We start from the raw sequence: 27,092 nt of genomic DNA, 5'->3' as shown, positions 1-27,092 counted from the left end.
CGGTTTCCCAGTTTCCCAGAGAGAAAAACACAAATGATTTTCAATGAGTACTGCAAGCTACTGTAAAAAGGAATACTCACTTTAATTAATACTTTCAAAAAAGATGTATAAAGATGACCAAAACACTGCATCACAATTCACAATCTACATTAAAGCCTACATCTCCCACTAAGAGAACAGTAGAATACCCAACACTGTTTTAGCAGTGCAGAGTGCTGTAACATTCAGCTGCCTCCATTATAGTTAGCATATTCTTAGATTCAGTCACAGTGAAGCCTGGTTGCAGAATTTATCCCTACAGGGGCATTTGTCATCCTAAGTGTGGTCCAAGGAAGCCGAGAGGAGTGCTCACTGTAGCTCTGCGTGGCCGGAGTGCTGTAGGCTGATGGGAATGTCACACTGAATTTAGCTCAAGCTGCTTCCCATTCAAGCAGCTTAAAGAGGGGAACATAAATGAGGTTTTTCCACACCTCTGGCTAGAACTTGAAGACTGAAGCAGATAATGAAGGCAAATATAATTTTCTAGTTAAAATCACATTCTCCATAGTGTTTTTTACCTTGCCCTCCTGCACTACTACCTCCACGTGCTAGGTCTGGTTCCTGACTTTTTTGAACAGAAACAATAAATTAGATGACCTTCCTTCCTTCTTTCTTTAAATTGTCAAGATTCTGCAGGTGCAGAAATGTAAGTGGAAACATAGAAATTGCTGGAAAGAACAAAGATTGAGGTTTTGAACTGTTTAAATTGGGGATGTTTTCAAACCAAGTAACAGAATATTTGGAAGGTGAGTTGAGAGATGCTCATTTGCAAAGATCTTTGATCAGTGTTGTCAGTGCTTCCTAGCAAAAGAGACTTAAAGGAGGCTGTTGATCAAGTTAGCAAAATGAGGTACACAGCCCTCCCTTCTCAATCTGTAGCATACTGGATGCTAGCTTCTACCATCCAACCTTGTTTTCCTGTCGCCAGCTTGTATCTAGACATGCAGAGAGCTAGTCCAGGCAATTGCCTCTGTACAATTATTATTTTTTCCTGTGTTCAGAGGGCTGAAGTGCAAGAAAAGGAGACTGTTTTGCTATTGCTTTCAGCAGGAGCAGGCTTTGGCTCAAACAGCACTGAGGGCAGCAGCACAGATCCATGTTAATTCTTTGAAATACGCGATTTCCCGTCATTGCCTAATTCTTCTTAACTCTGCAGAAGCAGACCACATCAAGAATACAAAGTAGTGATTTCATTTTCAAGTATAGAATAGATGCTCATGCATTTAGTCTCACACTTGCAGGTGACAATTAAATCTCAATTCAGATATATAAATGAGAAGAAAAATTGGTTTCAGAAATCCAGTTTTGTTTTCAGTTTAGTGAAATTCTTTCACTAAAAAATAGAAAAAACCTCACACTTGTAAAGTTTCCATTTGTGACAGAGTAAAAACCTTTAAGCAATGTCACTCTGAAGATTTCTGTGCACTATGCTGGAGCTGTTTGTATATAATTCGATTTCTGTCACATTATCAGAAAAATCCCTGATAGTTTTTCAGTTTAATTCATCTCTCTTCTCCCTCCAATCTTTTTGAAGGAATCTGTAACAAGACAATTATTTGATAAAAAGTACTTTTCTTAAGGCAGCACTGATAATGAGCATGAAGAAAAGAGCCACTTCTAGATTCCCAAGGACAACATTACAATTTCAGACTGTTTTCCAGTCTGGTCGTTCTTGTGCTTCTGATCCAGACACTTCCATTTAATCCAGACTTACAGGTGAAAACTTCAACTTTGGTAGTCCAAAATCAAAACAAACTTAATTGTGTTTATCAATGGCACCACGAAACAATTAGTTTTCATCTCTCATGACTTCAGACGTTGAGGGTGCAGCAGCTTGTAGCGTACACTTCGATGACTCGATAGAATTTTCTACTGTCAATAAGCTGGTGACTCCTGTTCACTTTTAATACTGAAAATTATCCAGCTGTTCTTCTGTGAAACGTGTTACTTAACTGTTCATCAATTCAATGGAGACGCAACTGAGTTTTTAAAAAGCACTTTAAATGACCTCTTAAAACTGTGAACTCCATCATTCACCCACTTCAAGCATCACCCAGAAGGTTCAATGTGACTTTTTCCATGTTGCCACTATCACAAAAGTTGGCATTTAATTCCTGCTTCGTAATGGTAAGATAGTTCGAAGTGGTAAGATAGGAAAACACAGAAGAGACCTTCCCCTCTTCTTTATGTTACCTGTGAAACAATGGAAACAGGATATTAGATGAAAGCACGTCGGCTTAATCGCCATCAACATTGCCAAGACTGCAGATACGAGCTCCAAAGAAACACAGCAGTGGTCAGTGGGTGCTGGATGTTTCCAGATGGGAGACAGGATCCAGACCTCCTGATGCTGCCAATCCTCAGTGCTAATGAAGATAAATGCTCCCTCACATGCTCAGATACTGCACTAATGTGGTAACCTGTGCCAAAAAATGCACTGCGAACACAAGAGAACAGTTGTGGAGGGAGATGCAAGGAGTTAGAGAAAATTTTGCCCTTATGAGGCTTCCCAGCAGTGTTGTGATCCTTAATGACTTCTCTCCGAAGTAGGTATGACTTTTCAACATGACAAAGCATTGGTATTTTGTTGTGCTGTCAGCTTAATTATTTAAAATATTAATAATCACTACAGCTTTTCTGTTCTGCTAGTCTGTGAAGCTGGCATGGCATCTGAATCTTCCAAAACCTGTAGCCTGATGAGAGCTATAAAAATAGATAAATCTGCATGTGGTGATTAGTGCACTGAGAGCAAGAGTCATACACAACTTCGGTGCTCCTGCGTGGCTTTGGGGCCAAAGGCAACTGCAGGACTATTCAGAACAGCTGCTTAAGCAGCCTGGCAACCACTCTGCAGCGTGATGTTAGTCATTTGAAAGAAAGCTGGAGAGTCTCTGTTGTCTGACTTGACTCTGACTTCTTGATCCTCGCAGAGATCATTTCACTGATTCATCCTATATTATTATTATTTTTTTTCCACAAAAGCAGGAGGAAGCACATAGTGGAGAACAAGGAGTAGAAATCCTAAATGAAATCATAACTTCCCATAACTGCCTGCTGCAGCTTCAGACCAGTGATGTCAAGTCCAATCCTGGAAATGATCAGCAAGCTGTTCTTTGCTAAGGATGTAATTATTTCAAGGATCCTTGAGGCTGTGCAGGCAAAATCAATGAAGTGAAAGCGGCAGCCAGTGGAGTGGGCAAACTGCACAAAACATACTGACAAAGAGGAATGTAGGAATGAATGGTTTGCTCTGAGTACAGTACAGGCACAGGCTCATAGGAAAAAAAAACAGCTGTGGTGGATTTGTACTAAACAAAGGAGAAGTGAAGTGACTTACTTCACTAAAAAGCAGCACGAAACCATCTCTAATGAGTACAAGTCATGAGAAGAACTCAGATCTATTTAGTTTTGTGCAACTGAAGATAGGAGGGTTGCAGGCCTGTTGCCAGGCACTGAACTGGGCTGAACCAGGAGCCCCTGATGGAGTTCATTCTTACAGCTCTTGCAGTCTGCTAGTGCTGGCGTTAGGGAAGAGAGGGGATCAAGATGACTGGGCAAAAGGGGATCTGTTGTGATATTGATCTGTGCCAGCATGTCTTTATGTAGCCACATACACACAGATGCTGCTACTGTGCCTGCTGCCAGTGAGACCTGTGAGAATCTGCCACAAAACCAAATCTGTTTCCTGTTTCAAGGAGCCAGGATTTACATTACCTTTATAGGATCATCTGAAGCTACACACTGATCCTGGAGTCCAGCTGCTGAAGGTGTTCAAGAACTCCATATGGAATTGTAGGATTCCACATCCTGTAAGAGCAAGTTCAGAAAAAAAAATAAAAGATTTTAAAACATAATTAATTCTACAGTTTTTTAGGGTTTTATTTCCATCATATATATATATATTGTTGTTGTTGTTAGAGGTAATAGAATTCTGCTTTGGCTTGTCTTCAGCCCTCCGGAATCATTCTGTAGCATTACTTAAGCTAAGGAACAAAGGAAAATACATTTTCATTTCAAAGTAAGCAGTCCACTCCCCCATTCCACAGCTGACTGTGATTATAGGACACACCACAGTCCTGTCTCCCTAATTGTTAGTTTCCTATCAAACTCCCTTGGAACGTGCACTGGCAGTGTCAGTCTATTTAACCTCTAATGATGGCTGTTCACTGTTTCTCCTTCAAATACAAGTCCTGCAGCACAGTTATCAGGTGCACTGGAAGGGTAGGAGATAAACAGTGGAGTGCCAACTGTGCTTAAAGCAGGACAAGCTTGCTTGCCTGTGGCAATGGGGACTTAAAGCCACTGAAACCAGCGATTCATTTTTAGCATTTGTGTGACTGTTTCTGTATTTCAGTGATTTCTCTTAATGCCTCTTACAAATCTGACAAATACCTTAGATAGCATTAGCATGAATTCTCACCCGATTTACAAACTGAAGACACAGCAAACAATATAGCAGGAGACTTACACCAAATTTTTAATATGGGGACATTTTCTTAGGCTGTCAGTCAGCTGTTGGGCTCCTACACCAGTTATTTTGTTGTACTGAATGCTGAGGGGGGAAAAAAAAACAACAAACCTCTTAATTCAGTTCAGATCATGTAGCAGTACCATCAAACATTTCATTCAAAAGCAAAAATACTACAGGAGTGTGGATGAGGGGAAAAAAAAGAAAACCATGATTCAAAAAACAAACTAAAATCATTTATTACCAAGTATTTAGAGAATTAGAAAGTTACATCTCTTGTGGTTCCACAGCATCTGTGGTGAACTGCTTGTTAAGCCCTGACTGTCTGTACTCCAATTATGTGCTTTTCCCCTTCACATGAGGCTGGGAGTGATGCACTGCTGTTCTATAAGGATAGGCAGCAACAAGGCAAGTCTTCATCATTTCCTAGAACCACATCAGCCCTCTCAAGAATTTCCTTCTGCACTCCACATTTTCAGGCAAATTCTACAATTTTCTGTCTCAACAAACATCAGACTGTAAGGATAGCATAACCACACTAAAAAAAGATTTTTCCCCTCAAATTTTGTCTCTTTTGCCTATAGCTTGAAGATGTGAGTTTTCAGTATCCACACAAATCAGCTCTCCTGGGCCGTTTCAATAGATTCCATACTCACTCTAGCACTCTTAAAGAAGCCATTGCAGGAAGGACTTTTGCAAGGTTTTCTGCTCCAAAATCACAAATGCTATTGTTGTATAAGCTGCAGACAACAAAACCGATGCAGTCACAATTGAATAATGGTCAACACAAACAGACTCTGTGTTAGATCAAAGAATTCTAGGTATGACTGGTATGCCCAAGTTATCCTTATCTAATTGCAGGTAATCTTTAAAACATTTCCACGTTTTCTATATCAAGGCACATGATCATATATATCCTCCAGCTTACACAGCTATGGCAAAAACAGATCTAGGATTTTTAATGAATAAGGAGAAATTCCTGACACATTGGAGGAAATTAAAAATCTGCAAGAAAATGAGGATCAAAGCTATGGCACACTGCATTCAGAAGATTTCCACATGAGCAAACTATTCCAGAATTGCAGACCAGTTTCCTACATTCCAGTGACACTTCATTCAGGCCTATGCCAGATATTTTAACCAAGTGGGATGGACCATTAGTCCCCTATCTGCAAACACACAGTAGCCCGTTGCTGGCTTAGCAAGCTCTGCATAAGTTTGCAGTAGACCATGATTATAGGTGTGTATTTGTATGAGGCATTATTGGTTACCAGGTATTATGAATTGGCTTTACAAACCAGCATAGTTCTTGTTACATTACTGAGATAAGCTTCTGTATATTTACACAGAGTCAAACATTCACCTTACACATAATTTGTGCAAGAATGAAATCAGAAGTCTGTCTATTGAAAATTTATTCTCTTTACAGTAATTTCTGATGGATACAGTGAGGAATGTTGTATAAAACAACCCAACAGGACACAACCACTTACCTTAATGTTGTTAATGAAGACAAGGAGGGAAGAGCTGTAGCTAGTTTCTCTGCACCCACATCTGTTATCTTATTCTGTGACAAGCTACAGTAAATGAAATTGCTTTGTTAGCTGCACACATTTATTCTAATTGATTACAACGTGTAACAAATTGATTTTAGATGTCCTGAAAAACCAGTGTGATGCTACAAAGCCTCAAGTTACCATTAACCTGAGAGCTTTGCTCAGAAATTGAAATAAAACTGAATTTCAAGAATCTTTTCTTACAAACATGATTATCCTCTTGGTTAAATTTGGCAACTTTCTGGAAAACGAAGAGCAGTAACTTGTGTTTTCAATAAAAAATAATAATAAAATTAAAAACAACAACAACAACAAAAAACCCCACACATTCACACTGGGAAGCCTAACGACATCATATGACTGTGAAATTGGATGGTTTCAAGAGCAAAGAGTTGAAAAGGAGGCAAACATATCAGCAAATTGCATTTTCCCACTGAAAAATTCAGTCCTCTGAAGCATCAGCAGAGGGGAGTCTTGATTGTGTGAGGTGGTGATTGGGACTGGCAACTTGTTTCTCTCTCACTCCCTCATTGAAGTCAGAAGCAGCAAGGTGAACTCCCCTTGAGTCTCAGCTTCACTCTGCTGCCTTTCCTCCTGCCCTTCAATGTTTGTGGCCCTAAGAATATGTCTGCCTTGGTCTGGCCCTCATTCTTCCCTGCATTGCTTTAATTTTTGAGGCAGCTCTGGCAGAAACATCTCAATAATTCACATGCACCTTATCTTTTATTTTTAATGCAATTTACACGTTGTGTTCGAACCAAAGGCAGGGAAAAGGCAAACTATAAACCCTGGGAGGAAATAGGGAATTGCAATAGGATTAAACTATTTCTCTAATGAATATGCAGATTAAATATGTCCATAGATTAATTACTCTATTGTGCCCATGAGTTAGTCTTGCCTGTAATTGTTACCACACAGTCTCTTTAGACCCTTGGTTTAATCTACTTCTTTTTAAAAAATTCCAAGTTGTTAACCTTGAAACTTACTTTAATGTTTCCAGTGATGTCAGTGTTGGAAAGACTTCACACAGACTCTTTGCTCCTTCATCTCCTATGCCATTTTCACTCAGAGCATCAAGGCTGGATGAGGACAGGAAAGAGAGAATTAGCTTTCCCTTTAATACACATTTTTTTGGTTTATTCACCTTAGAGACCATTCTGCATGTCTTGAGAACCTGCATCTCAGCAGTGGCCTCAATCAGCAACAACCATCACACAGCTTCTCTAATAAGTTGCTTTCTGCTTTTCAAATATACAGCCCAGTTGAAGGCTTGACCCATTTCCTTTGATATGCAAATGGTAGCACTTAATGCCTTACTTCCACCATATGCTGAGGATTATTAAAATGGTTTGAAATAGCTGTGTTCCAGCTGTGTTGGAATGAGATTTCCTGTGCACATAGAAACACAAAACTGATCAAATGCAGCAGAAGCCACAAATCCCTACCTAAACAGCAATTCTGCCAGGTAAGGAGCTTTAGAAGTTTTTCCTCATTCAAGTATCCAGGTGGAAGAATTTTAGATAATCATAATTTCAGGTATTGGATCCCCTTCCAATCTGACAGACAACACTAGGATACACTGGGATTGTTTCAATTTCGGAGCCCTGTTGTTTTCCTAAAATATCATAAAAAGATACAGAGAAATGGCTTATGGGCTGAACCATTGACTAAAGGCACTCTCAAAACCCAGTAATCTACCCACAGTCAGCATACTGAATATTGGCTACTGCTGCTACCGTTGTTTCTAAGTAAAGCAGCTTAGAATTCAGAGATAACTTGTCATAAAAGAGAATTAGTAGCAACTGGAATTCTTAAAACTTTATTTCTAAAGTTGCCCCTGGTAAAGAAATGGACAAAGACAGCATGAAGATGCCTGGGCAGAATGAAACCAGATACTAGCTGAATATGTCTTTTTAATGTCGTTTGCAAAACCTGTAAGGAGAAATAAAAAACACAAGGGCAATCAGCAGGGCTCTGTAAGTAACCTCATCAGCTTTTAATCACTGGGAAATACCCAGAGAGGTGATAATAGGGCTATTGAATGAGCCACTACTGAGTGCCCTAATGTTGCTGAAGGGCCTTAATTCACATTTTGTAGTTATATTCACTGAATGTTTTTGTTATTCAGTTTGTTCATCAAAGCGAATAGTCCTGTTGAAAATAAAGGGTTTCTTGGATAAACAACCTCCCTCCTCATCATGGGCTGCTGAGGTGTAGCATTAGCAAGATTAATCTTTAGCTTTACTCACTCTAAATGCTGCAGTGATGGAAATGCTGCCAGAATTTCCACGAGTTTTAGGAATCCCTGAAGGCCACACGCTGGACCCAGACTGGAGGAAAATAAACGGATGTAGACATGCAGCAGTTGATTCACAGTCAGAAAAGAAACAGCAGAAGTTATAAATTCGTTAAGTAAGCTCTTTCTCTACAGCCCCAGACGCCAGACAGTTCACCTTCCTCAGAAGCAACCATTCCCTACAGTCTGCAGGGAGTATTTCTGCTCCAAAGCCTGCAGATGAGGACCAACAAAGTCAAAGTCAGACGGAGCAGAGCTGTTTGTACAGAGGAAGTTTCATTAGAAGCAATACCTGCATTTCCATCTTTTATATTCTTTGTAAGACTCTCAATTGGTTTAGATTCATATATTTCTGTTCTTTTTCTGTTTCTGCAGATTTCTCATTTTAATTATTGTAATCTTGAAAGCAGAGATGTAAAAAACATTCTTAATTTTTTTTCCAGTTATTGGCAATTCAAACTAACTTAAGATCAACATTCTACTGCAGCTTAAGGCATAAACAGAACTACAGTATTCCAGCTCCAGGCGTCTGCTCATCAAATTTGTCCCTCAGATGCTAATCTCATTTGGAATTCCTTTTGTATCAGAACAAGATCAGCCTAATTAAAAGACATGGAATTTTAACCAGAGTTTTAAAATTAAAAGAAAGTAGGAAAGGAGCTGAGTAGAGGAAGAAAGATAAAATCAGAAGCAAAGCATTATAGTTCTGAGCTTGGTCAGATATCAGAGCAAGAAATGAAGACCTGGTGAGAGTTCTCCACTGCATCTTCCCAAATACCCAAATAACACGGGATGCTTTTAAGCAGTAGAAGAGAGAAATGTCTACCTTTGTAAGCTGTTTTACAGTCTGAAAAACGTAAGGATTAAAAAACCTCATTTTTCAAGACAATGTTTCCAAGTGAATCTTCCCCCTTCTAGGAAAACTGTACTACATACTTAATTTGGAAGGAATTCTCTGACCTTTTCCTCTCACAGCTTAAGCTTAGATGGGGCAGAATATTTGTATAGAACAGCTGAATATTTCTGGCAAAAAATTGTTTCACGGGCATTTAGATCACTATTTTGCATTTTGCACACTGACATGACGTCTGCACCTGATTATAAAGAGCTAAATTTTGGTACAGTCAAACAAAATTGATAGAACCACATTGACCTGAATCACTGCAGGATTCAGAAATTACTTTTTTTATTGTTTTTTTGGTTGGATGTAAATTACTGAATATAGTTCATATGAGCAAAATGTAAATAATAAATGGGTTTTACTTAATGCTTTACCATAAACTGAGTACACACTGTAGACAATCCCTATGACAGTCCTAAGTGTAATCAGATATCAATCATCAGGGAAGATTTTCACTTACGCAAATTCTAGTTTTCTCAGGTTTTTTACGGCAGGAATTTCATAGCTGCTGCAACTGGAGGTATCTTGAACACTAAATAAATCACATTAGAATAAGAGCATGAAAAACATTTTGTAACCAAAATAGTGCTTTAAAAAGAATTTTAGAGGGATCCTGATCATAAACAAGTTTACCAATTGATTATTATCTCCTGCATTTCTACGAGGTCAGAAAGGTCACTGATGTCTTTCATTGTCTTTGCCTTAAAGGGATCAAGAACAAATTTTTCTGTTGACACTCTCAGCAGTTCATAGTCTTTTGTCTGTTCTAAATATTTCCATAGTTTGATTGTATCACTGAGGGAGGCCCTGTGAAGTGATAAAACATGTGAAATCAATAGCTATAACTGCTGTTTCATTTATGCACAGCTTTATGAATGACACTTGCTATCTACACAGAATGACCAACCTGAACGATGTCACATTCTTCAGGCCAACCAAGTCTTTTAGCCCGTGCGTGTCAATACTGCTGTTCTGCAAATCCAAGGAAAACTCTTTTCTTGACCTTTTTAAAGTAGAGGACAGTACATGGACATCTGGTGGTGTAAGAACAGTGCCCAGAAAGGACAGGTCTGGCTTGAGCCTTAAGGCCACATGCTGCAAGAGATAATTGTTTTGTGTTTCATAAATACAGTGCAAAAGCTCAAGTAACCTCTCTGGACAGAGGTTGTTTATTTGCAACCTTTTAATATATTTCAGGAGCATTTTCTGCTTCTTGGTCGATTTTTTTACACCCTTGTTTGAAGAGCAGAAGTAGGTGTCATCCTGGAGGAATAACAATCCAGCCAAAAATCGAGGCACTAAATGTAACCAGTTATAAGGTTTCTTCTTTTTGGATGGAAAAGACAGATACTTTATTAAACTTTTGTCCTTGATGCCTTCTGCTAATATAAGGTGAAGTGCACCCAAGAAATTCTGAATGACAAAATCGGAGAACATGGTCCCATATTCCTCTTCTCCTGTACCTGAATGTTTGGGGAATGCAAATGGCAGGAAAAATCCATTTTTCAGAGCAAACTCTTTAACTTTCTTAGAAGGAAGAAGGTCACTTTTCATGGCACTTTGGTGCTTTTCTCCAAGATACCAGGCTATACAGGCTAGCGTAGCAAGATTCTCTTGGTTTTGTGCAAGTGTAACATCTGTAACGTCTGTTTGCATAGGCATTATTTTTTGCTGAACAAATTTCAGGAAGAGTGTAGTAAGAGTTGAAGGAAGGCCTTGGTCTCCCATTTCAAGTATTGCCTCACAGAGAAAACAAACAAATCTACACATAACAGGGCTGTAACAATGACTGAAGAGGTACTCACACTCTTTGATTAAATTCAGTGCATTGTCGCACGAGGGGAATCCTTCAAAGTATTTGGTTATGTACAGTTCTCTCTGCTGAGGGGAGAATCCTACTATTTCAATAGTCTTATCCACTTTGGATACATACTGGCACACCTTTTCTTTTGTTCTTGCTGTAAGTAATAAAGTACAGCCATTGAGTATCTTCTTTTGGATGAGTCCCGAAAGCAGCTCCTTCATGCGGCACAAGTCTTTGCTAGGCTGGCTGGCTGAACAATGAGGAAAATTCTCATGGCCGTGCAACCCTTCCAAACCATCAAAAACCAGAAGGACTTTAGTAGAATTCTGAAGTAAATACTCGAAGATCTCTTTGCTTCCCTCCTGAGGTCTCACAAAAAAGTCAAGAAGTAGATCCTTCAAGCTGTACCACTTCTCAGGCAAGCTTATTTGTTTGCAGTCAAACCAAAAGACAAATTCAAACTGAGGAAACTCTCCATTGGACCAGTCCTGGCAGATCTTCTGAACAAGAATGCTTTTGCCCATTCCTGCTTTTCCCAGCACCACAATCACTTTAGTCTCTAACTCTTTACCTCCTGGGATTTGAAATATTTGGTTTCTTTCAAGGACTGCCTTTTCCTTCCCTTGCTGACTGTTAGTTACCGAATCCTTTTCCACTGATTTTACACTGTTCTTCCCAGGCTTGGTTTCAATTTGGCTTTGCCTAAGTGTACCATCAATATACATGTGATCAAGAGACATTTCACGCTCCACAGACACAGATTTGCATACGTCTCGGAAGTAATCCATAAGCGATGTACAGAAAGCTTCCACTGACCCTAGAGAAAAAAAAACATATGCAAACTGAAGGAACCAGTCCAAAAACGACGTCCAAAAGCAATGCTTCAGGGTGCTTTAAGCACATGACTGTAATATGGTCAAAATATATCAGTTCCCATAAAGCACGCAGGCCTGAATTTATCTAGCTCCAGTTACTTCAGACTTCAGTAATGACAAACACCTTTACACTAAGAACTCAATCACTCTGAAGATATCTATGGACGTGATAAAACAGCTAAGGACATTAATCTCCTGGGTAGGTTATATAGCTGGATGTCCAGAAATGTACAAGTCTAAGATCTTAAAAGCAGGAATTTAGCTCAAGAGAGTTGGAACAACTTAAATTGTTGAGAATGACAATTCCTAAAACAAGGCTCTATTCTGCAAAGAAGGGAAAACAGCAAATTGTGGAAGTTTCAACTCACTTGGTCTTCTTGAAGTTTCTTCAGAAAGAATTACTGGAACTTGGACTTCTTTGTACATTTCTAAGCCTGAAACATGACAATATACTTGAGAAAGATATCCAATAGTTGCTGATTCAGCTTTACTAATTTTAGCAGGAAAACGAATCCAAATGCTCAAGTTCACTGCAACATAAAACATGTACTGTCAGGAAAATATTACCACTGATCTTACACAAGAAAGGGGAGAGAAAAGCTCACAGTATTACACGTGAGCTGATGTGAACCAAGGCAGCATGACACTCAAAAAGATGACAGCTGTTCCAACAGTGTGAAGTCATAGCATAACAAGGTGGCATCCACTGCTTTTTTATTTTTTTCAAATGGCGGTGTGCAGAAATTCACATTCACATGTAGGAAAGGTTTATCTCATCAAAAGTAAAAGCAGTATACAACATTTACAAGTGTTTTCTCAAAACTTGGAGTATTTGCCTATTAATTCCTAGTTCGAAGTTGTGCATCTGTGGGCTGGGTTGGCCACCAGAGGGCAACAAAACACTTGTAGTAAGCCGCGAGGAGCTGAAATTGCCAGATCACGCAGAGATGGGAAGGAGAGGAGCTACTGAAAACAAATCTCCCTGCACTCCGAGAGTTGGAAGAAAAGTGCAGAGGAAAGTCTGCTATCCCAGCTGGGACTGTTACAGCCTGAAAAAGACTCTGATCTATTTATAAGCCCTTCTGCATACTATGCATCTGCACTGTTTCGTTAAATAAGACTTCAGTTTTATAGCTCCTATGGAAGCTGACTGCAGCATATGGCTTCCAGCACAGAGCACTTCAGATGCTCAGGCAAAGACAGTAAGGGGGCAGCCTCATGCTCTGATAGCAATCAAACACAAGGGGCTTTTGTAAGGTTTTTAACTAGATAAGATTTTCCTTTGTGGCAAACTGTATTTTTTTTTATAATTGAGCCAGTAGTTCTACAAGCCCTTACCTGCCTCGTTCTGTGGACTAGACTAAGCAGCAAGTCAGCAGTATAAAGCAGGAAATGCCACTGGTTTTTTTTTCTTTTCTTGAATGAGGTCAACTTCAGTAAAACCAGCAGGGGGGAACTGGCTTTGAATAGAAGGGAGTGTTCCCTCCCCGATCCGAAGTAATGTACATATTCAAATTGATGCTATACTTACCATTTAAATTAACTTGAAAACCTGGGGATACCATTAATTCAGTGGAGGAAGTCAGTGCTGGCAAGAAACAAATGAGAGTTTTCACTGTATCGCAGCTATTAGTGACTGAAATGAGGGAGTCTTGTACTCTGTTAACAGCATTGATTTTCCAGTACTTTCTGACTATTTATGTGGATAAAAGATTATAGTTCTTACCTGGATATTTTATAGCATTAGATTGATCATTTCCAAGAAAATAATTAATTTTCTGCTGAGCAGGATCCACAGAGTCTATGTTCTCTCTGTTGTCTTTCATGCCAAGTGGCAGACTCTCTGGAATCAGAGGTACTGAAGACCCTGAAACAGCAGAATCATTACTCTCCTGTTTTCAAATCTTCCTATCTCAAAAAGTTCCTAAAAACAAAAACTAAATAGCCTTCTGAGAGATAATTATCTTTTCTTGTACTTTCTGGGCAAATACTTCCAGCAGAGACCTTATGATACAGAACTGTATGACTTTATGTTTTTTCTAAAGTTCATGAGATCACGTGAGGGACACAGAACATATCAGAATAAACTCTTAAAAGGTATGATTATTGGAAAACACAGGGGATTTCCCAGTGTTTAGTGACCCTTGTGTGTTGACATTCAAAAGACAAAGTCTATTACTATTAAGGCAATATACTCAGGGCAAAGTCCATAGATGTGCAGACCAGAGATCAAGAAGAGAGAAAATGTACCGATACCACATATCTGAATGAATGCTTTCCCTCCTTTGCACAGAACTGCACAACACAGCTGTACAAGCAGCTAGTGAGCATTCTCCCTCTGACCATAAACCAGGGAATTGTTTGTTGATGGAGTGTTTGTAACTCACTCATACATAGCCCCGAGTTTCTGCGGTGTGACAGAATTTCTTCCACTACTTTGTGCTGTTTCACCTAGCTTCACAGAGACACTCCCACACTTCCAACTTACACAAAGCTTTTGGATTCATTTCCAGCATAGGTTTAACAGCAGGAGGTATTAGATTGTGATTCTTTGTCATTAGCACTTGCCAGTGGAGCCTGCACACCTTCTGTTATATACAACATGACCAAATCAAGGTGACTACTCAGCCCATCACTTGGATAAGTATTCACTTTTTGTGAAAAAATTCCACACTAGATTTTGGTCTGCTATTGCAAAGACACAAATAGCATGTATAACTGCAAACACAGTTATCTAGCAGCCCTTTACAAACACCTGGATGAGAAAGAAATTGGAACTAAACAAAAGTTTATTCCAGAAAATTTTGTTATTTCCTATTCTTTTAGGACCAATAGTTAATTGTTTATATTAAATAACTCTCATCTCTTCTTTATTAACCCGCACTTCACCAATTAAACAGAAGATTCATTCTATTCAGGTAGGGGGAAAGTACTTTCAATTTATCTTGAACATTTTCATTCTGTTAGTGAGTGTCTCAATTTTAAGTCTCAGACTGAAGTGGCTGTTAAGTTGTTTTCCCCACTACTGTTCATGGTCAATGACCAAACTTACAAGATGCAATAAAACAACCAACATAAGAGTTCACAGCTGCAGCTGTGGGGTACATACCAGGAATTACAAAATTTCCCAGTGGGAAATTGATAGTGGGAACAGAAAAGGACATGTGCTGGTGAGTTAGTGGGGTGCAGTCAGATGAATGGCTGTTGAGAGACGTCGTAAGGAAACATCCATTCCCTGTTGATACTGCAGGGGCATCCACTTAAAAATAAAAATGAGACAAAAACAAAAGAGAAATTTAGTTCACTGCTAGAAGCTGAGGGACCCATAGAAGAGGTATCAACAGATATCATAAAAACCCAATTCTTATCAGTTGAGTTGTGAAAAAAAAATTAATAACTTTCTAAAATTTACTCTGCAAAATCTAAAGAGTAAATGAAATTCTTCATCTTTCCTGGCCTGTCTTCTTTCTAGATGTGTTTAGACTGACAGATAAGACTCAACAAGGTCTTAAATTGGCTTCAAGGGTGCAGTCTGTCCCTTAATACTGCTTGAGATGAGAGAGGGTGAGGTACAACAAACCGTATTTACTTATGCCTGTCACACGCATTTATCCTACAGCCAGGCAAGAACTTGAGCACTGCTTTGTCCTTGGAAACAAGTTATAGCCTGCTTGCTGGATGCTGATATTACCTTGTAGATGGTCTGACAGCTTAGAAATGTTTTATATTTGTTTTACTTTGGTGCAAAGGACTGTAGAATATGGGCTGGGCCAAGAAGCAGTCTCTTCACTATTATTTTTACTAGGATGTTTCCCTGGATTTCTGTGAAGCATCACACTTAGCCACTGTTTGGCATTTCCTGGTATTGATCCTCTTTTTTTCAGAGTCACATAACGCATCATAAATAAAAGGTGTACATGAAAAGTTACAAAATTTATCACTGTTCCAGTTCTCCACTGGCCTTCTTTATGCCCTCAGGTGGGTTTAGAAAAGTTCAGCTGTGCCTCTCTAGACACAAAGTCATTTTTCTATCATGAATTGGACAGCTGCATGGTAAGAAGCATGTGATTCTACAGCAGTTTCTACTCTACTGGAAGCACTGAAGTATGAAAATGCACCACTATGCTAATCATCAAATCTATGACAGCAGATCTTCTTTGCAAGGCAGAGTTACATCTAACCAGGAAGGCAGTATGGAACATGAGGTGGTGTAATACAGTCAATAATCTTTTCGTATTCAGCCAGTATCTTACCAATTTTCTTGTATTTAGGTTCTGAAGTATCAGAACAAGTCTCTGCAGAGCCTAAAAAGGCTGAAAGAAAGAAAGGTGACAGTAAATGACAGAAAGAGGATTCAGTTTGTTGATTTTATGTTTCCATTGTAGAAACTTATTTTACACTTTAAAGTAAAAGAGGATGCTAATAATTTCAATTCAGCTACTTCAGAACTGCATGAGTCCAAAACATTAAACATGAATGTGAGTAGTCTCATATTAGTTTACTGTGATCCTGAAATTTGAATTCAGCTATAGATTATTTTTTTTTCCTTAAATAATGTAGCTTTGCTGTTTTTCTTGCTGTTAAAGAGTGAACAGTTGAACTAATGCTTGCTAAGCTGTAGATACACTGCAAACAAAGTTAACATTCTCACAGAGATTAAAAAAAAAAAAAAAAGGAAAGAAAAGAAAAATTAGGGGGAAAGAAATACAACATTCTTAATGTCATGTTACAGGAAAACAAATTCTGCAAATTGTGAAGAATGTGCTGGAGGGAGTTTTTGCTTAATGTCCATCCAGGATAGGAAAAGTCAGGGGAAGCACATCTGCTTGTGTCACTGAAGAACTACATGAGAAATGCACTGAGGCTGCATATAAAACCAAAGAACTCTAATCCAAATTTTGGATGCAAACTTTAGAGCCTTTCAGACTCTCACTGTTTGTACTTACTTCTTTTGTGACATTTCTGCTTCTTTACGTCAGTGAATTTCTCAGTGTTTTCAAGAGCCATTTCATCCAAAATAAGGTTCCCTGCTAAAAAGATGAAATATTGCAAATCTCAACTTTTGTTCTCCTAGAAATGTTGCAGGAGAAGATAGAAGTGAGAGAATGACATGAGAAGACAGCAATGATGAAACATGCTCCAAATAAAAGATGAACAACAAAAACCATTCTGCAAAGCATACCCAAATCTATAGGATTTAGAAAGATCACAGAACTCCGACCATAGATTCTGTCACCCTGTGTTAGTTTTGAGGGTGAAGAAATTGATGTACTGTGACAAATTCAATGGCTACTAAAACACTGCTAATTATGAGCAAAGAATTAAACATCATAGCTGGATCACAGCTATATTAGAGAGTTTGTGTGATCTCTGTACCAGAAAAGGACCTTAGTCATTATATAGATGAGAAAGATTAATTATTTTAGAGGAAGAGTAAAGGGTTCCAAACTGTTAATATATTTTTTGTTATAAAACAGTGAAGCTATCTGTATCATTCTTCTACAGGAAAATACATAAATATTAAAATTGGATCTCATTTCCCCTAAGATCAGCACCAGTTTTGCCATTACGTTCAACCTCTTCACTCTGAATTCTAAAAAAACCAGGGAGAGGTAAAAAAAAAAAAACATTTTAAAAGCCACATGGGCCTCTTGTAGCCAGAATTAACTGCCCTGGATATGCTCTGACCTTTAGCAAGCAATTCCAAATTACTTTCTCCAAGCATAAAAGAGGATGTGCAGATATGCTGTGAACCTTTCTGAATCTACGTATTTCTCAGCAGCCACACGATAATACAGATTCTCTAAAATGGTGAACTGCTGCATTTGTGCCACAATCAAAACACTGATTTTGATCAAGATGTCAAGCAAATATCTCCGGTCAATTACTGATATGAAGAAATCATTTACTACATATATTTTATACCATTCCTGTGTTGATGTGGGAGAAGTAAAATCTGACATGGCTTCTCAGGTGACTTAGTGCATCCTCCACAGAAATAAGGGTGCAGAACTGAATTTATACACATGATAAGACCTATTGGTGTGTTGGGCTTAATGAATACATGGACATCATTTGTGTCAAATGCTGATAAGTCTATGCTTCTTGTAGGCATTTACTGCACTAGACAGTCAAGCAATGCCTACAATATTGCTATGGTGAAGTGATCAGCAGTTTGGCCACAGATACAACTGCTATCACATGGAAAATCCTGCAAAAAGCAAAATATCCTCAGAACTTGTCAGGACAGTTTCCAGGTGAAAGAAAGCTGAAGGTGGAAGAGGATACCTGATGACAGAAATCTTACTGGTGTTCTAATTGAAGTACAGTGCAAGGTGTTATCCAGAACTCTGTCATGAAGAAAATTAAACTTGTCCACATAAATCTTACCAAAAGCATCTTCCACCTGCTTCTCATGCTGATCCTTGAGCACATATTCTGCTAATTCAGCTAAAAGAAGAAAAGAGACAGGAAAACAGTAATGCCACAGTAAATTTCACAGTAAAAATTGTTTACTATTGTTCACAGAATTCTGCAATATAACTGAAATAACAGTTAAATTAAGATTTTCTTGTAAATTGTTGCTCAGGAAACAAAGAACATGAGAAAGGAGAAGTGGAGACAGGAAGTATTAAGCAGAAGGAGCCATTAATAGAGAGATTTTCCCCTAACAACCACAGACTGTTGTTCATCTGTTTCCCCACAATGCATGGTTTTAGGTACCAAGGTTAGGCTTATTGTGCATGAGAAGCCTTGAATACCTGCCATACCATGGTTAGACTTACTGTGCATGAGGACCCTTGAATATGTGCCACTCTTTAGAGTGAAAATAGAATTTGTAGGAAAGAGCTATATCAAATGGGTAGAAAAGAATGAGCACATTAAGATACCAAGAGCTGGAAAAAAAAATAAAAAAGAAGCTTTCATACCTATTCTAGCATAAGCATCTCTGGCACTGGAAGAGAGATACAATTCATCCTCACTTTCATCATTTTCCACTGTACACAGGAAATCCATATTATTGAATTGTTCATAGTTGCAGGTATCAATTTCAGGATCTAGAATGAAAAAGGAGTTAGCACTGGTTTAACAGATACCACAGCTAAGGAAAAGTAACAGAAAGCAGGACATGAAGAAAAAGGAGATGTATTATTTCAGTGTAAGGCTTTTGGTTTTTGGTGCATGTTGGCTAACTAGGAACAGAATTGAATTCTCAGTAACTTACAGTCAACCCAGAAATCCACATTCTTTTGTTAAACTCTGAAAATTCACCTCTCCTAGTATATAAAATGGTTCCAGAACCCATTTCATGGCACTACAGCCTGGAGACATGGCGTGGAATCATCACAGAATCATAGAATTGCTCAGGTTGGAAAAGACCTTCAAGATCATTAAGTCCAACGACAACCTAACCGTACTACCCTAACTCTAACAACCCACCGTAAAATCATGTCCCTGAGCACCACATCCAGATGGTTTTTAAACGTATTCAGGGCTGGTGACTCAACCACCTCCCTGGGGAGCTTGTTCCAGTGCTTAAGAACCCTTTCTGTAAAGAAGTTCTTCATGATATCCAACCTAAACCTCCTGGGGCAACTTCATAGAATCACAGAATGGGTTGGAAGAGACCTCACGGATTACCAAGCTCCAGCCCCTCTGCTGCAGGCAGGACTGCCAACCTCCATATCTAATACTAGACCAGGCTGCCTAGGGCCCCATCCAACCTGGCCTTGAACACCTCCAGGGACTTGAGGCATTTCCTGTTGTCCTGTCATCTGTCACATGGCAGACAAGACTAACCCCAAATAGTCCATGTTATTAAACCTTTTTACACTTCAGGATGTGGTAACACCATCCAAATTCCCTCTTGGGAGTGTTGCAGAGTCCTTGCTAACCTCTGATCTGCAGCAGTAAATTGGCTAGGAAAGTGCCAGTCAGACAAGGCCAAAAGCATGTCAGGGACTGTGTTAACAACTTAACAATGAAGATGTCCTACTTCCAATAAATGGGGCCATATTTTGACACTGTTTAACTTATCCATGTCTTCTCAGACACTAGGAAGGCTAAGAATTCAAGCCAGCAAAACATCTCTGCTGTTGTGAAAGTCAAGTCCTTTATCCCTAATTCATCCTACTTTCAGTCCTGTGCAAGTGAGGTCATGGCAGTGCAGAAAAACTCCTGCAGCAAGATGCAGAAAGCAATGTGGATTTGAAATGGTATCACTCCAGTATGGTAACTTCTTAACGTCTATCTGGCACAGAGCTCTAGGACTTCAACATATGTTCTCCTTTCATTGCCATTCTCAACATGTTGAGCTCCTTTGCTTAAAACAACCTCAGCTACTGTTTCATAACACAGCAGCACAGGTACACTTTCATGCTTTCACTCTAGCAAGCCCAGGCAAAGCAGTGTGCTCTGCAATGTCCATACTAATTTAGGAGCAGAATTTGAGGGCGAGGACCAACCTTCTAATCTGCTTAGCTGTAGAAACCTGTATGAAAGGAAACATCCCCTCAGCACCCTAGTCTTTCTGCTTTCTCCTCCATCACAGAATAATGAAATCATTAGTTCGTGATCTGAAAAGATGTAGAACAGCACCTGCTAATGCAAGTCTGTTGTGTTGGTGCCTTAGGAAATGATAGCTTGCTTGCAGTTGTCTAGCTTCATAGAATCACAGAATGGTTTGAATTGGAAGACACCTATAAAGATCATGACTTAATTTTTAGGTAGTCCTGTGTAGTGCTGAGTTGGATGTGATCTGTGTGGGTCCTTTCCAATCTGAGATGTTCTATGATCATCCAGTTCCAACCTCCCTGCCATGGATACCTCCCACCAGATCAGGTTGCCCAAAGCCCCATCCTACCTCGCCTTGAATTGTTAAGCCTTGTCCCATCACTACACACCCTTGTAAAGAGTCTCTCCCCATCTTTCTTTTAAGCCTTCTTTAAGTACTGCAAGGCTCCAGTAAGATTGTCCTAGAGCCTTCTCTTTTTCAGGCTAAACAACTGCAGCTCTCTCAGCCTGCCTCCATAGGAGAGGTGCTCTAACCTTCTGAGCATATTTATGCCTTCCTCTGAACCTGTTCCAACTGCTCCATGTCCAACACAAACATGTGAGCTTGTGCAGGGGGCACAGCTCAGAGAGGCTCTCCATCCATTCACTCTAATTGACACTGATATTTGGGATTGTTCTGGACCAGGTTCAGCACCTTGCACGTCTTTAAATACGTGGTAGTTTCCGGAAGCAGTCATTGTTTTATATACTTACACAGAAAAAATTATCATATTGCAAAACAAAGCACCTGGTGAATTCAGTCCAGCCACCATGATGAACTGTCATCGAATGGCCACTTAATCTTGAAGAGATGGCAATGCCTTATATCTAAATTATTCAAGTGCTTTTTAGTGCTTTACTAACCTGCAAAGAATTCACCTTCATTTCCAGATGACTTAGGGTCTGAGAATGTAAATAGATGCACTGGATCAATATCACAAAGCAGCAAATCAAGGTAGCCATTTTCAGACACAGATGCTGAATCCATGATTTATCTCTTGTCTGAAATCAGATCACAAAACAATTAGCTATGACAGAGACAACTTCTGTAAATGAAAAGTAAAAGTCTAGCACTGTGGCTTTCTGTTGATCATAAGCCATTGAAATCTGACAGGACTGGAACTGGTCTCACTGGCCTCACGCGTGAGACTCATTGCAATCTGCATCTAGGTCTGTAATTTTAAGTCATTGTTATCATGCAGATAAGTCTCAAGTGAAGTTATTGCAATGAGATTCACTCATTTTTCACACCAACCAGGTGGGATACTGCAGTCTGACCATACAGCCAAAAACAACCTGGCAAGTACTAAATAAACTGCAGCTTCTGTAACTTCATCAGAATATAAGTGGTACAAGCACAGATCCAGCAGTTATTGAGGGAACAAGGACACTGCAGTGAAGAGGATGGAAGAACACCATCCTGCACTGCTATGACTATGTCTGTTCGGGGTCAGCAGCTTCTGGCTGGGCTGCTACATCCCAGCTCGTGAGACCTGCAGACAGCTCTAGGAGACGTCCCCTCAGTACAGGAAAGAACAGTAAAAGATCACACAGCTATTTTGTAGAGCTCTTCCCCAAACTTTATGGTTTACTGTGTATGGTCACATTGGGAATTCATTTCTGGTAACAGGGCACTTGCTGGCACTGTAAAATTTACTACAGTAATTTAAAAAATAGATTTAGCAATATCTGCTGGACAAAAAAAAAAGCACTAGACAAAAAAGCATGAGCTAATAAGAATTGCTAAGCATTTTAGAGTGCCATACGAAATCCAGACAACTCTCTGTGTACTCATGTGCTCCCTGCTGCACTCCCACATTTCTGTACGGTTTGGGAACTGCTTTGTTTCTGCATTTCTTTAGATTAAGTTTATCTGTCCTCCACCTCATTTTAAATCCCTTCTGTATGCTTCCAGTTAGAGCAGCAAGCACCAGCATAAGCTCAAACATTCCACAGATAGTGGAATAACTGTACATGTTGGTTATTCATCATCTTTATCAAATTATTTCCAAAACAAATATTGGCTTCTCAGTGCTTACAGATCTCTGATATGAATGCTATCCATGTTGATGATCCAAGTCATTCAATCCATCATAATACGCAGATACCAACATGAGATGGACAACCAGCAAATTTTCCAGTCTGCATCCTGTTAAAATAGCTGGTCACACACTGCAACTATGGAAAGTTTCAGACAGGCACTGAGAATCGTATTTTGAGGTGAAGGCAGTAAGCAGAACCAGTCACACTACCACAAGCTACTTTCTTGTGAACTAATCCTCATTTCCCTCCCAGCCCTGGGTGGAGTTGTCCCTTTGTGCAGCTTGGAAATGGACCTCTCTGCGTTCTTCTGCAGAAGACACCTGAATCTAGAGCCAAATCTTAGGAGAGCAGGTGGACATAGCAACACCCCATGTGTAGGGGTGACCTACACTCAGGTACTTCTCCTTTTTCATACTGTGTGGCCTCATTACATTATCAACATTACAAAAAGTTGTGGTTATTGCCTGCCCTACTATAAATGGAAAGCAGAAGTTGACAAGCCTTCATGAGAACCAAGAAGGAGGTTATAAACATATCACATTAATTTCTCAAATTGTTGCTGCATGCTCTTTGTTGTATTACTGTAAAATCTAAACACAGTTGGGCCTTGCAGAATATTGGTTTTCCACACTGTGAACAATGTTGTTGAAACATTAACCCCAAAATAATAGTGGATCAGAAGTAGAGACAGAAGTGATGAGCAGAAGTTCTGCTGTCCCATAGCCCTGGGCAATGTGCTTTGGGTAGCCCTGCATGAGCAGCAGCATTGGAGCAGCTGAGCTCATCCCATGGTCCTGTGCAGTTCTAAAGGGAATGCAAAACAGACAGGTGAATCACTCCTTCCAAGTTCGGCAATTATTAAACTGCTTGATTACAGCAGATGAAGAAAAGGGCAAATCCTATGGAAAGGGAGTAAGTAGGTCTTCTTAGTCTTTGTGGAAATATAATCCTAAGAGCTTTTGTTACTCTAAAGATCTCTTCCAATTGCATTTCCCTGTGGTTAAATACAGACATAATGCAAAATGTTTTGCATTACAAGGTCAAGGTGTCAGGAAGGAGCTGGGAAAGGAGCCTTGCCAGTGCCAAGTCCTGCTATAGAGCTGAAGATTAAGAATTAAGAAGAGCTACAGCTCAGGAGTACAGGAGTAAGAGAAATGTAGCCTTCTACCTTGGGAAGATTGAAGACTTTCAAAAATGAAGAACTTGCACTGATAACCCTCTTTTTTTCTTCACTGCATTGGGCTGACATACATCTACACAAATCTGCCTTTCTATTATCTACGCTGGATTTCAGGTGGTGTAGTTTCTTTTGCTGAACCAAAAAAAATCTTAATAACAGCTGTGCTGCGGCATTAAAGTGATGGTGGGATTGTGGAAAGTGCTCTGTCCAAAGTTTCAGGGAAAAAGAAGTGAGTTTTGGAAAGAGGAAGGTTGCTACATGAAGGGTGTGCCAGAGGGAAGCAGGATTACACCTCTGGATAGTGAATGCTTGGCTGTGTGTTTTAACTGAAGCACAGAAAATGAAACCCAGCATTACTAAGTGTGTTTACAACAGCAATTGCTTTCCAGGACTTTTCCTTTTTTTTCCACACAGCATCCCACTGAATCCAGCACCCTCTGTCTGAGGCTATAGTTGATGTATTCTATACTGCTCAGTCACTTTCTTGGTTGTTTCACACATGACTTTACCTTAGTTTACTGATAATACAGTCCCCTGGCGTCCTGCAGTGTTGCCAAAATGGGCATTTTGCATATTTTCACATCACAGGATTAAAGTTTCATCCAAACCTTTGTGTTAGGGCATTGAATGCTGTTACCAGCTCTCTGGGGAAGGTAACAGGGGACCAAAGTCCCATGGGACATCAGCACTGACATTTGCTTTTGGCCTCTGCACAAGCAAAAGTTCTAGGTGAGAAAGACAAGTTGTGCTTCCCAATGTACTTCCAGGGTGCTGTCTTTTGCTATTTGGGTGCTTGTTAAGACTAATTTTTTTTCTTTAAATAATGAACTAACACCTCCTTTCCCAAGCAGCCTGTTAACTCCAGCTCCATCCCTATATTCCCCATTCTCCCTTTGCATTAACTCTATGATGACTCAGTGCATACCTCTGCTGCAGTAAGGTTTCTACTCAGGATGCATCCATGTTAGTGCTGTTTTCTACATATACAGCACAGCAATTTGATTCACTTGCAAGACTCTGGGTGGGTTTTGTTCAGTGGACAAAACTCTTTTACAGTGCTAGCAAAACAATAAGAATTACAAATGCTGGTAAAGTAGTAAAAGAAATAGTGAGCATCACTATACCAGGACAAAGAATACAGCTCATGAAGCAGTACGTGTTCCCTTAAATCACATACAAGTCTTAAGAGTTAGATGGCACATTTTAGTTTCCTATAGATAAAGGGAGTAAGTTGTGACTTATCATTTGACACCAGGCAATGAAATCTGCTAGCAGTTAAAACCAAGTGGTAGTTAAGAGGAAGGAGAAGATTTACAGAAAGGCAATAATGTGAAGTTTTCTTCCAGTGTGAGAAAGATGCTTCTGAGGAGATCTGTCAGGGGGTTTTCTTTCCCAAACTCTTTTGACTGACAGGGAATAAAGCAATTTCCCACAAGTACAGAGGATAAGAAAATTTTAAAAGAAAAAGAAAGTCATCTCAGGAACGGAAGAACCCTGCCCTACAACTTAATTTTCATATCAGTTTAGGAAGCCAAAAATAATAGTGTGCAGCTTATATTTAGCATTGGAAGTTTGGGGTCCTATTTCAAATCTATGAGAAACTTATGTCCAAAAGCCTGTTTAGCTTTTCCTGCTGTATTATGTGATTTACCAAAAGATGATGCTTTTGCCTACGGAAGGCATCTTACCTATGCATTAGTCTAAAATGAAAGAACTGAGATGATGCTGGAAAAAAATCTGCTGTATGTCCTACCTTACTCTCCTTTGTCTCCTTCAGATGAGGTTAGAGAAGTTTGAAAAAGTACAGATGTCAGCCTGAGGGATTTTCTGCCTTTCTGTGAACTTCATTGTGTACTGAGAAACAACAGATTAGAAAATCAAACCCCAAAACCTCCAGCTTTGCCTGGTAGATAGGTATGTGTAGGCAGGCTGCAGGCAAGCTGTCCTGCAGGCGTCAGAGTTGAGAAAATCTTTGAGAACAGAATTTGCCTCCTGAACCCAGCAGTGCCTCTGCTGTCAGAGCTGTGCCCATCTCTCCCATCTCAGCAGGGAGGTGATACGAAGTGGCAGAGGAGACCCCTTGCCTATTTTTTAGCAGACAAACTTCCTTTATATTCAAAGACCTTCTCTATCACAGAAGCCCTCCTAAACCAGAACGTTTTCTTGCCAAAACAGTCAGAAGAACAGAAACAAGCTAGTTTATTCCAATACTCCGCAGTTTCACTTTCCGTATAAACAGTATTTGTACAGAGAAGAAGCATGTTCCCCTCAAAACCTGAAACTACTCATTTTCAAGCAATTAACATGACTAAAATTTCTGCAAAATTTCATCCCTTCTAATTCAGACTTTATCCTAAGAATACTTCAAGCAATACAAGTCCAGATACTGACACACAAATCAGTTACAGTTCTTCACGGCAGGTAAGATAAAATGAATTTACCATGACAAAAGCATAGCAGTTGAGAATTGAAGAAAAACTGACCTTAGCAAAGCAGGTGGTTCCTGTTCCTTCAATCTGGATTCAGCACCAGCACAGCAGGAGAGCTGCTCTCACTACTGAGGGTTCATAGAAATAAGGAGGAAACAAGCCAGGCAAGTCACAGCTGAAACGTTAGAGGCTTAGGGGAATTCCAAGGAGGAAAACTAAGAGGAAGCTTCCCTCTAGCAGCCCTGTACAACAAACTCTAGTACCTGTCACTTGCCACAGCTAAGAGCCTGCACTTGCTGCTTTGTAGGAACAGAATAATTTATCCACTTGGAAATTGAAACTACTTGAGAGTTGGCAGAACAAGGTTTGGTGTTCCCCAAAATTCCCCATTTTTTTCCTGGTTCAAATCTGTCCCAAAGTCAAACTGTTAAACAGTTCCTTGGAAAGAATAAGCAGGCAGCATGCAAGCACTCTTACCTTGGGGCTCCATTTGCTCAAACAGAAGTGAAACTATCCTTCACATGGTTAAAAACTGCCAAAACAAAGCTAATTTGGTACCTTCTGCAAGTGGCTTTTGCCCTTGGTCCAAACTGACAAGTATGGTGCTCTACACAACACAAAACTTGTCTGGTTTACACATGACATTCAGAGTTTGCTGGTACCAACATTTGGCAGACAGTGTTTATTCATCTATTGAATCTCAGACTGAGTCACACCTTGCTGGTGCCTGTCTGTCAGAAGACAAAGATGAAAACTAACTTACCTAATGAGTGTTCCTTCTGCAATCCTATCATTGCTTCCATGTGGAAATGCAACCCTGTTTACCTATTTTTCAAATTTTGTATTATGCAAAGACCTACACGAGTTAGAAATTGCTGAAAAAGAACTTATCCTCAAGTGAGCAAATGCTTCTTGTAAGTGATAGCTTATAACACAGTTCCAGAGTTT

General features: G+C 39.6%; 1 protein-coding gene across 5 annotated transcripts; it reads right to left on the bottom strand.

Annotated features, from left to right (window-relative positions):
- Positions 1–58: 58 nt before the first annotated feature.
- Positions 59–26,839, bottom strand: CIITA (class II major histocompatibility complex transactivator). 5 transcript variants are annotated; one of them, XM_048962294.1, is made up of 20 exons: positions 26,622–26,839; positions 21,357–21,494; positions 18,869–18,997; positions 18,330–18,389; positions 16,886–16,969; positions 16,193–16,252; positions 15,049–15,198; positions 13,666–13,806; positions 13,471–13,527; positions 12,308–12,373; positions 10,168–11,881; positions 9,894–10,067; positions 9,721–9,792; positions 8,313–8,393; positions 7,050–7,142; positions 6,001–6,084; positions 5,164–5,247; positions 4,508–4,591; positions 3,754–3,846; positions 59–2,232 (listed from the first exon to the last, which is right to left on the bottom strand). In XM_048962294.1, exons 2-19 carry the CDS (start codon positions 21,478–21,480, stop codon positions 3,774–3,776), a joined length of 3,330 nt encoding a protein of 1,109 aa, XP_048818251.1. In that variant the 5' UTR covers positions 21,481–21,494; positions 26,622–26,839; the 3' UTR covers positions 59–2,232; positions 3,754–3,773. The 5 variants fall into 5 exon arrangements, with proteins under 5 accessions (XP_048818251.1, XP_048818250.1, XP_048818252.1 ...); XM_048962293.1 differs by lacking the exon at positions 26,622–26,839 and adding an exon at positions 26,199–26,607; XM_048962295.1 differs by lacking the exon at positions 26,622–26,839 and adding an exon at positions 25,469–26,065.
- Positions 26,840–27,092: the final 253 nt, after the last annotated feature.

Source organism: Lagopus muta, chromosome 15 (genome assembly GCF_023343835.1).
Source record: "Lagopus muta isolate bLagMut1 chromosome 15, bLagMut1 primary, whole genome shotgun sequence".
Lineage (NCBI taxonomy): Eukaryota > Metazoa > Chordata > Aves > Galliformes > Phasianidae > Lagopus > Lagopus muta.
Note: the sequence above shows the minus strand (reverse complement) of the source record. Positions and strands in the feature narration are given on the sequence as shown.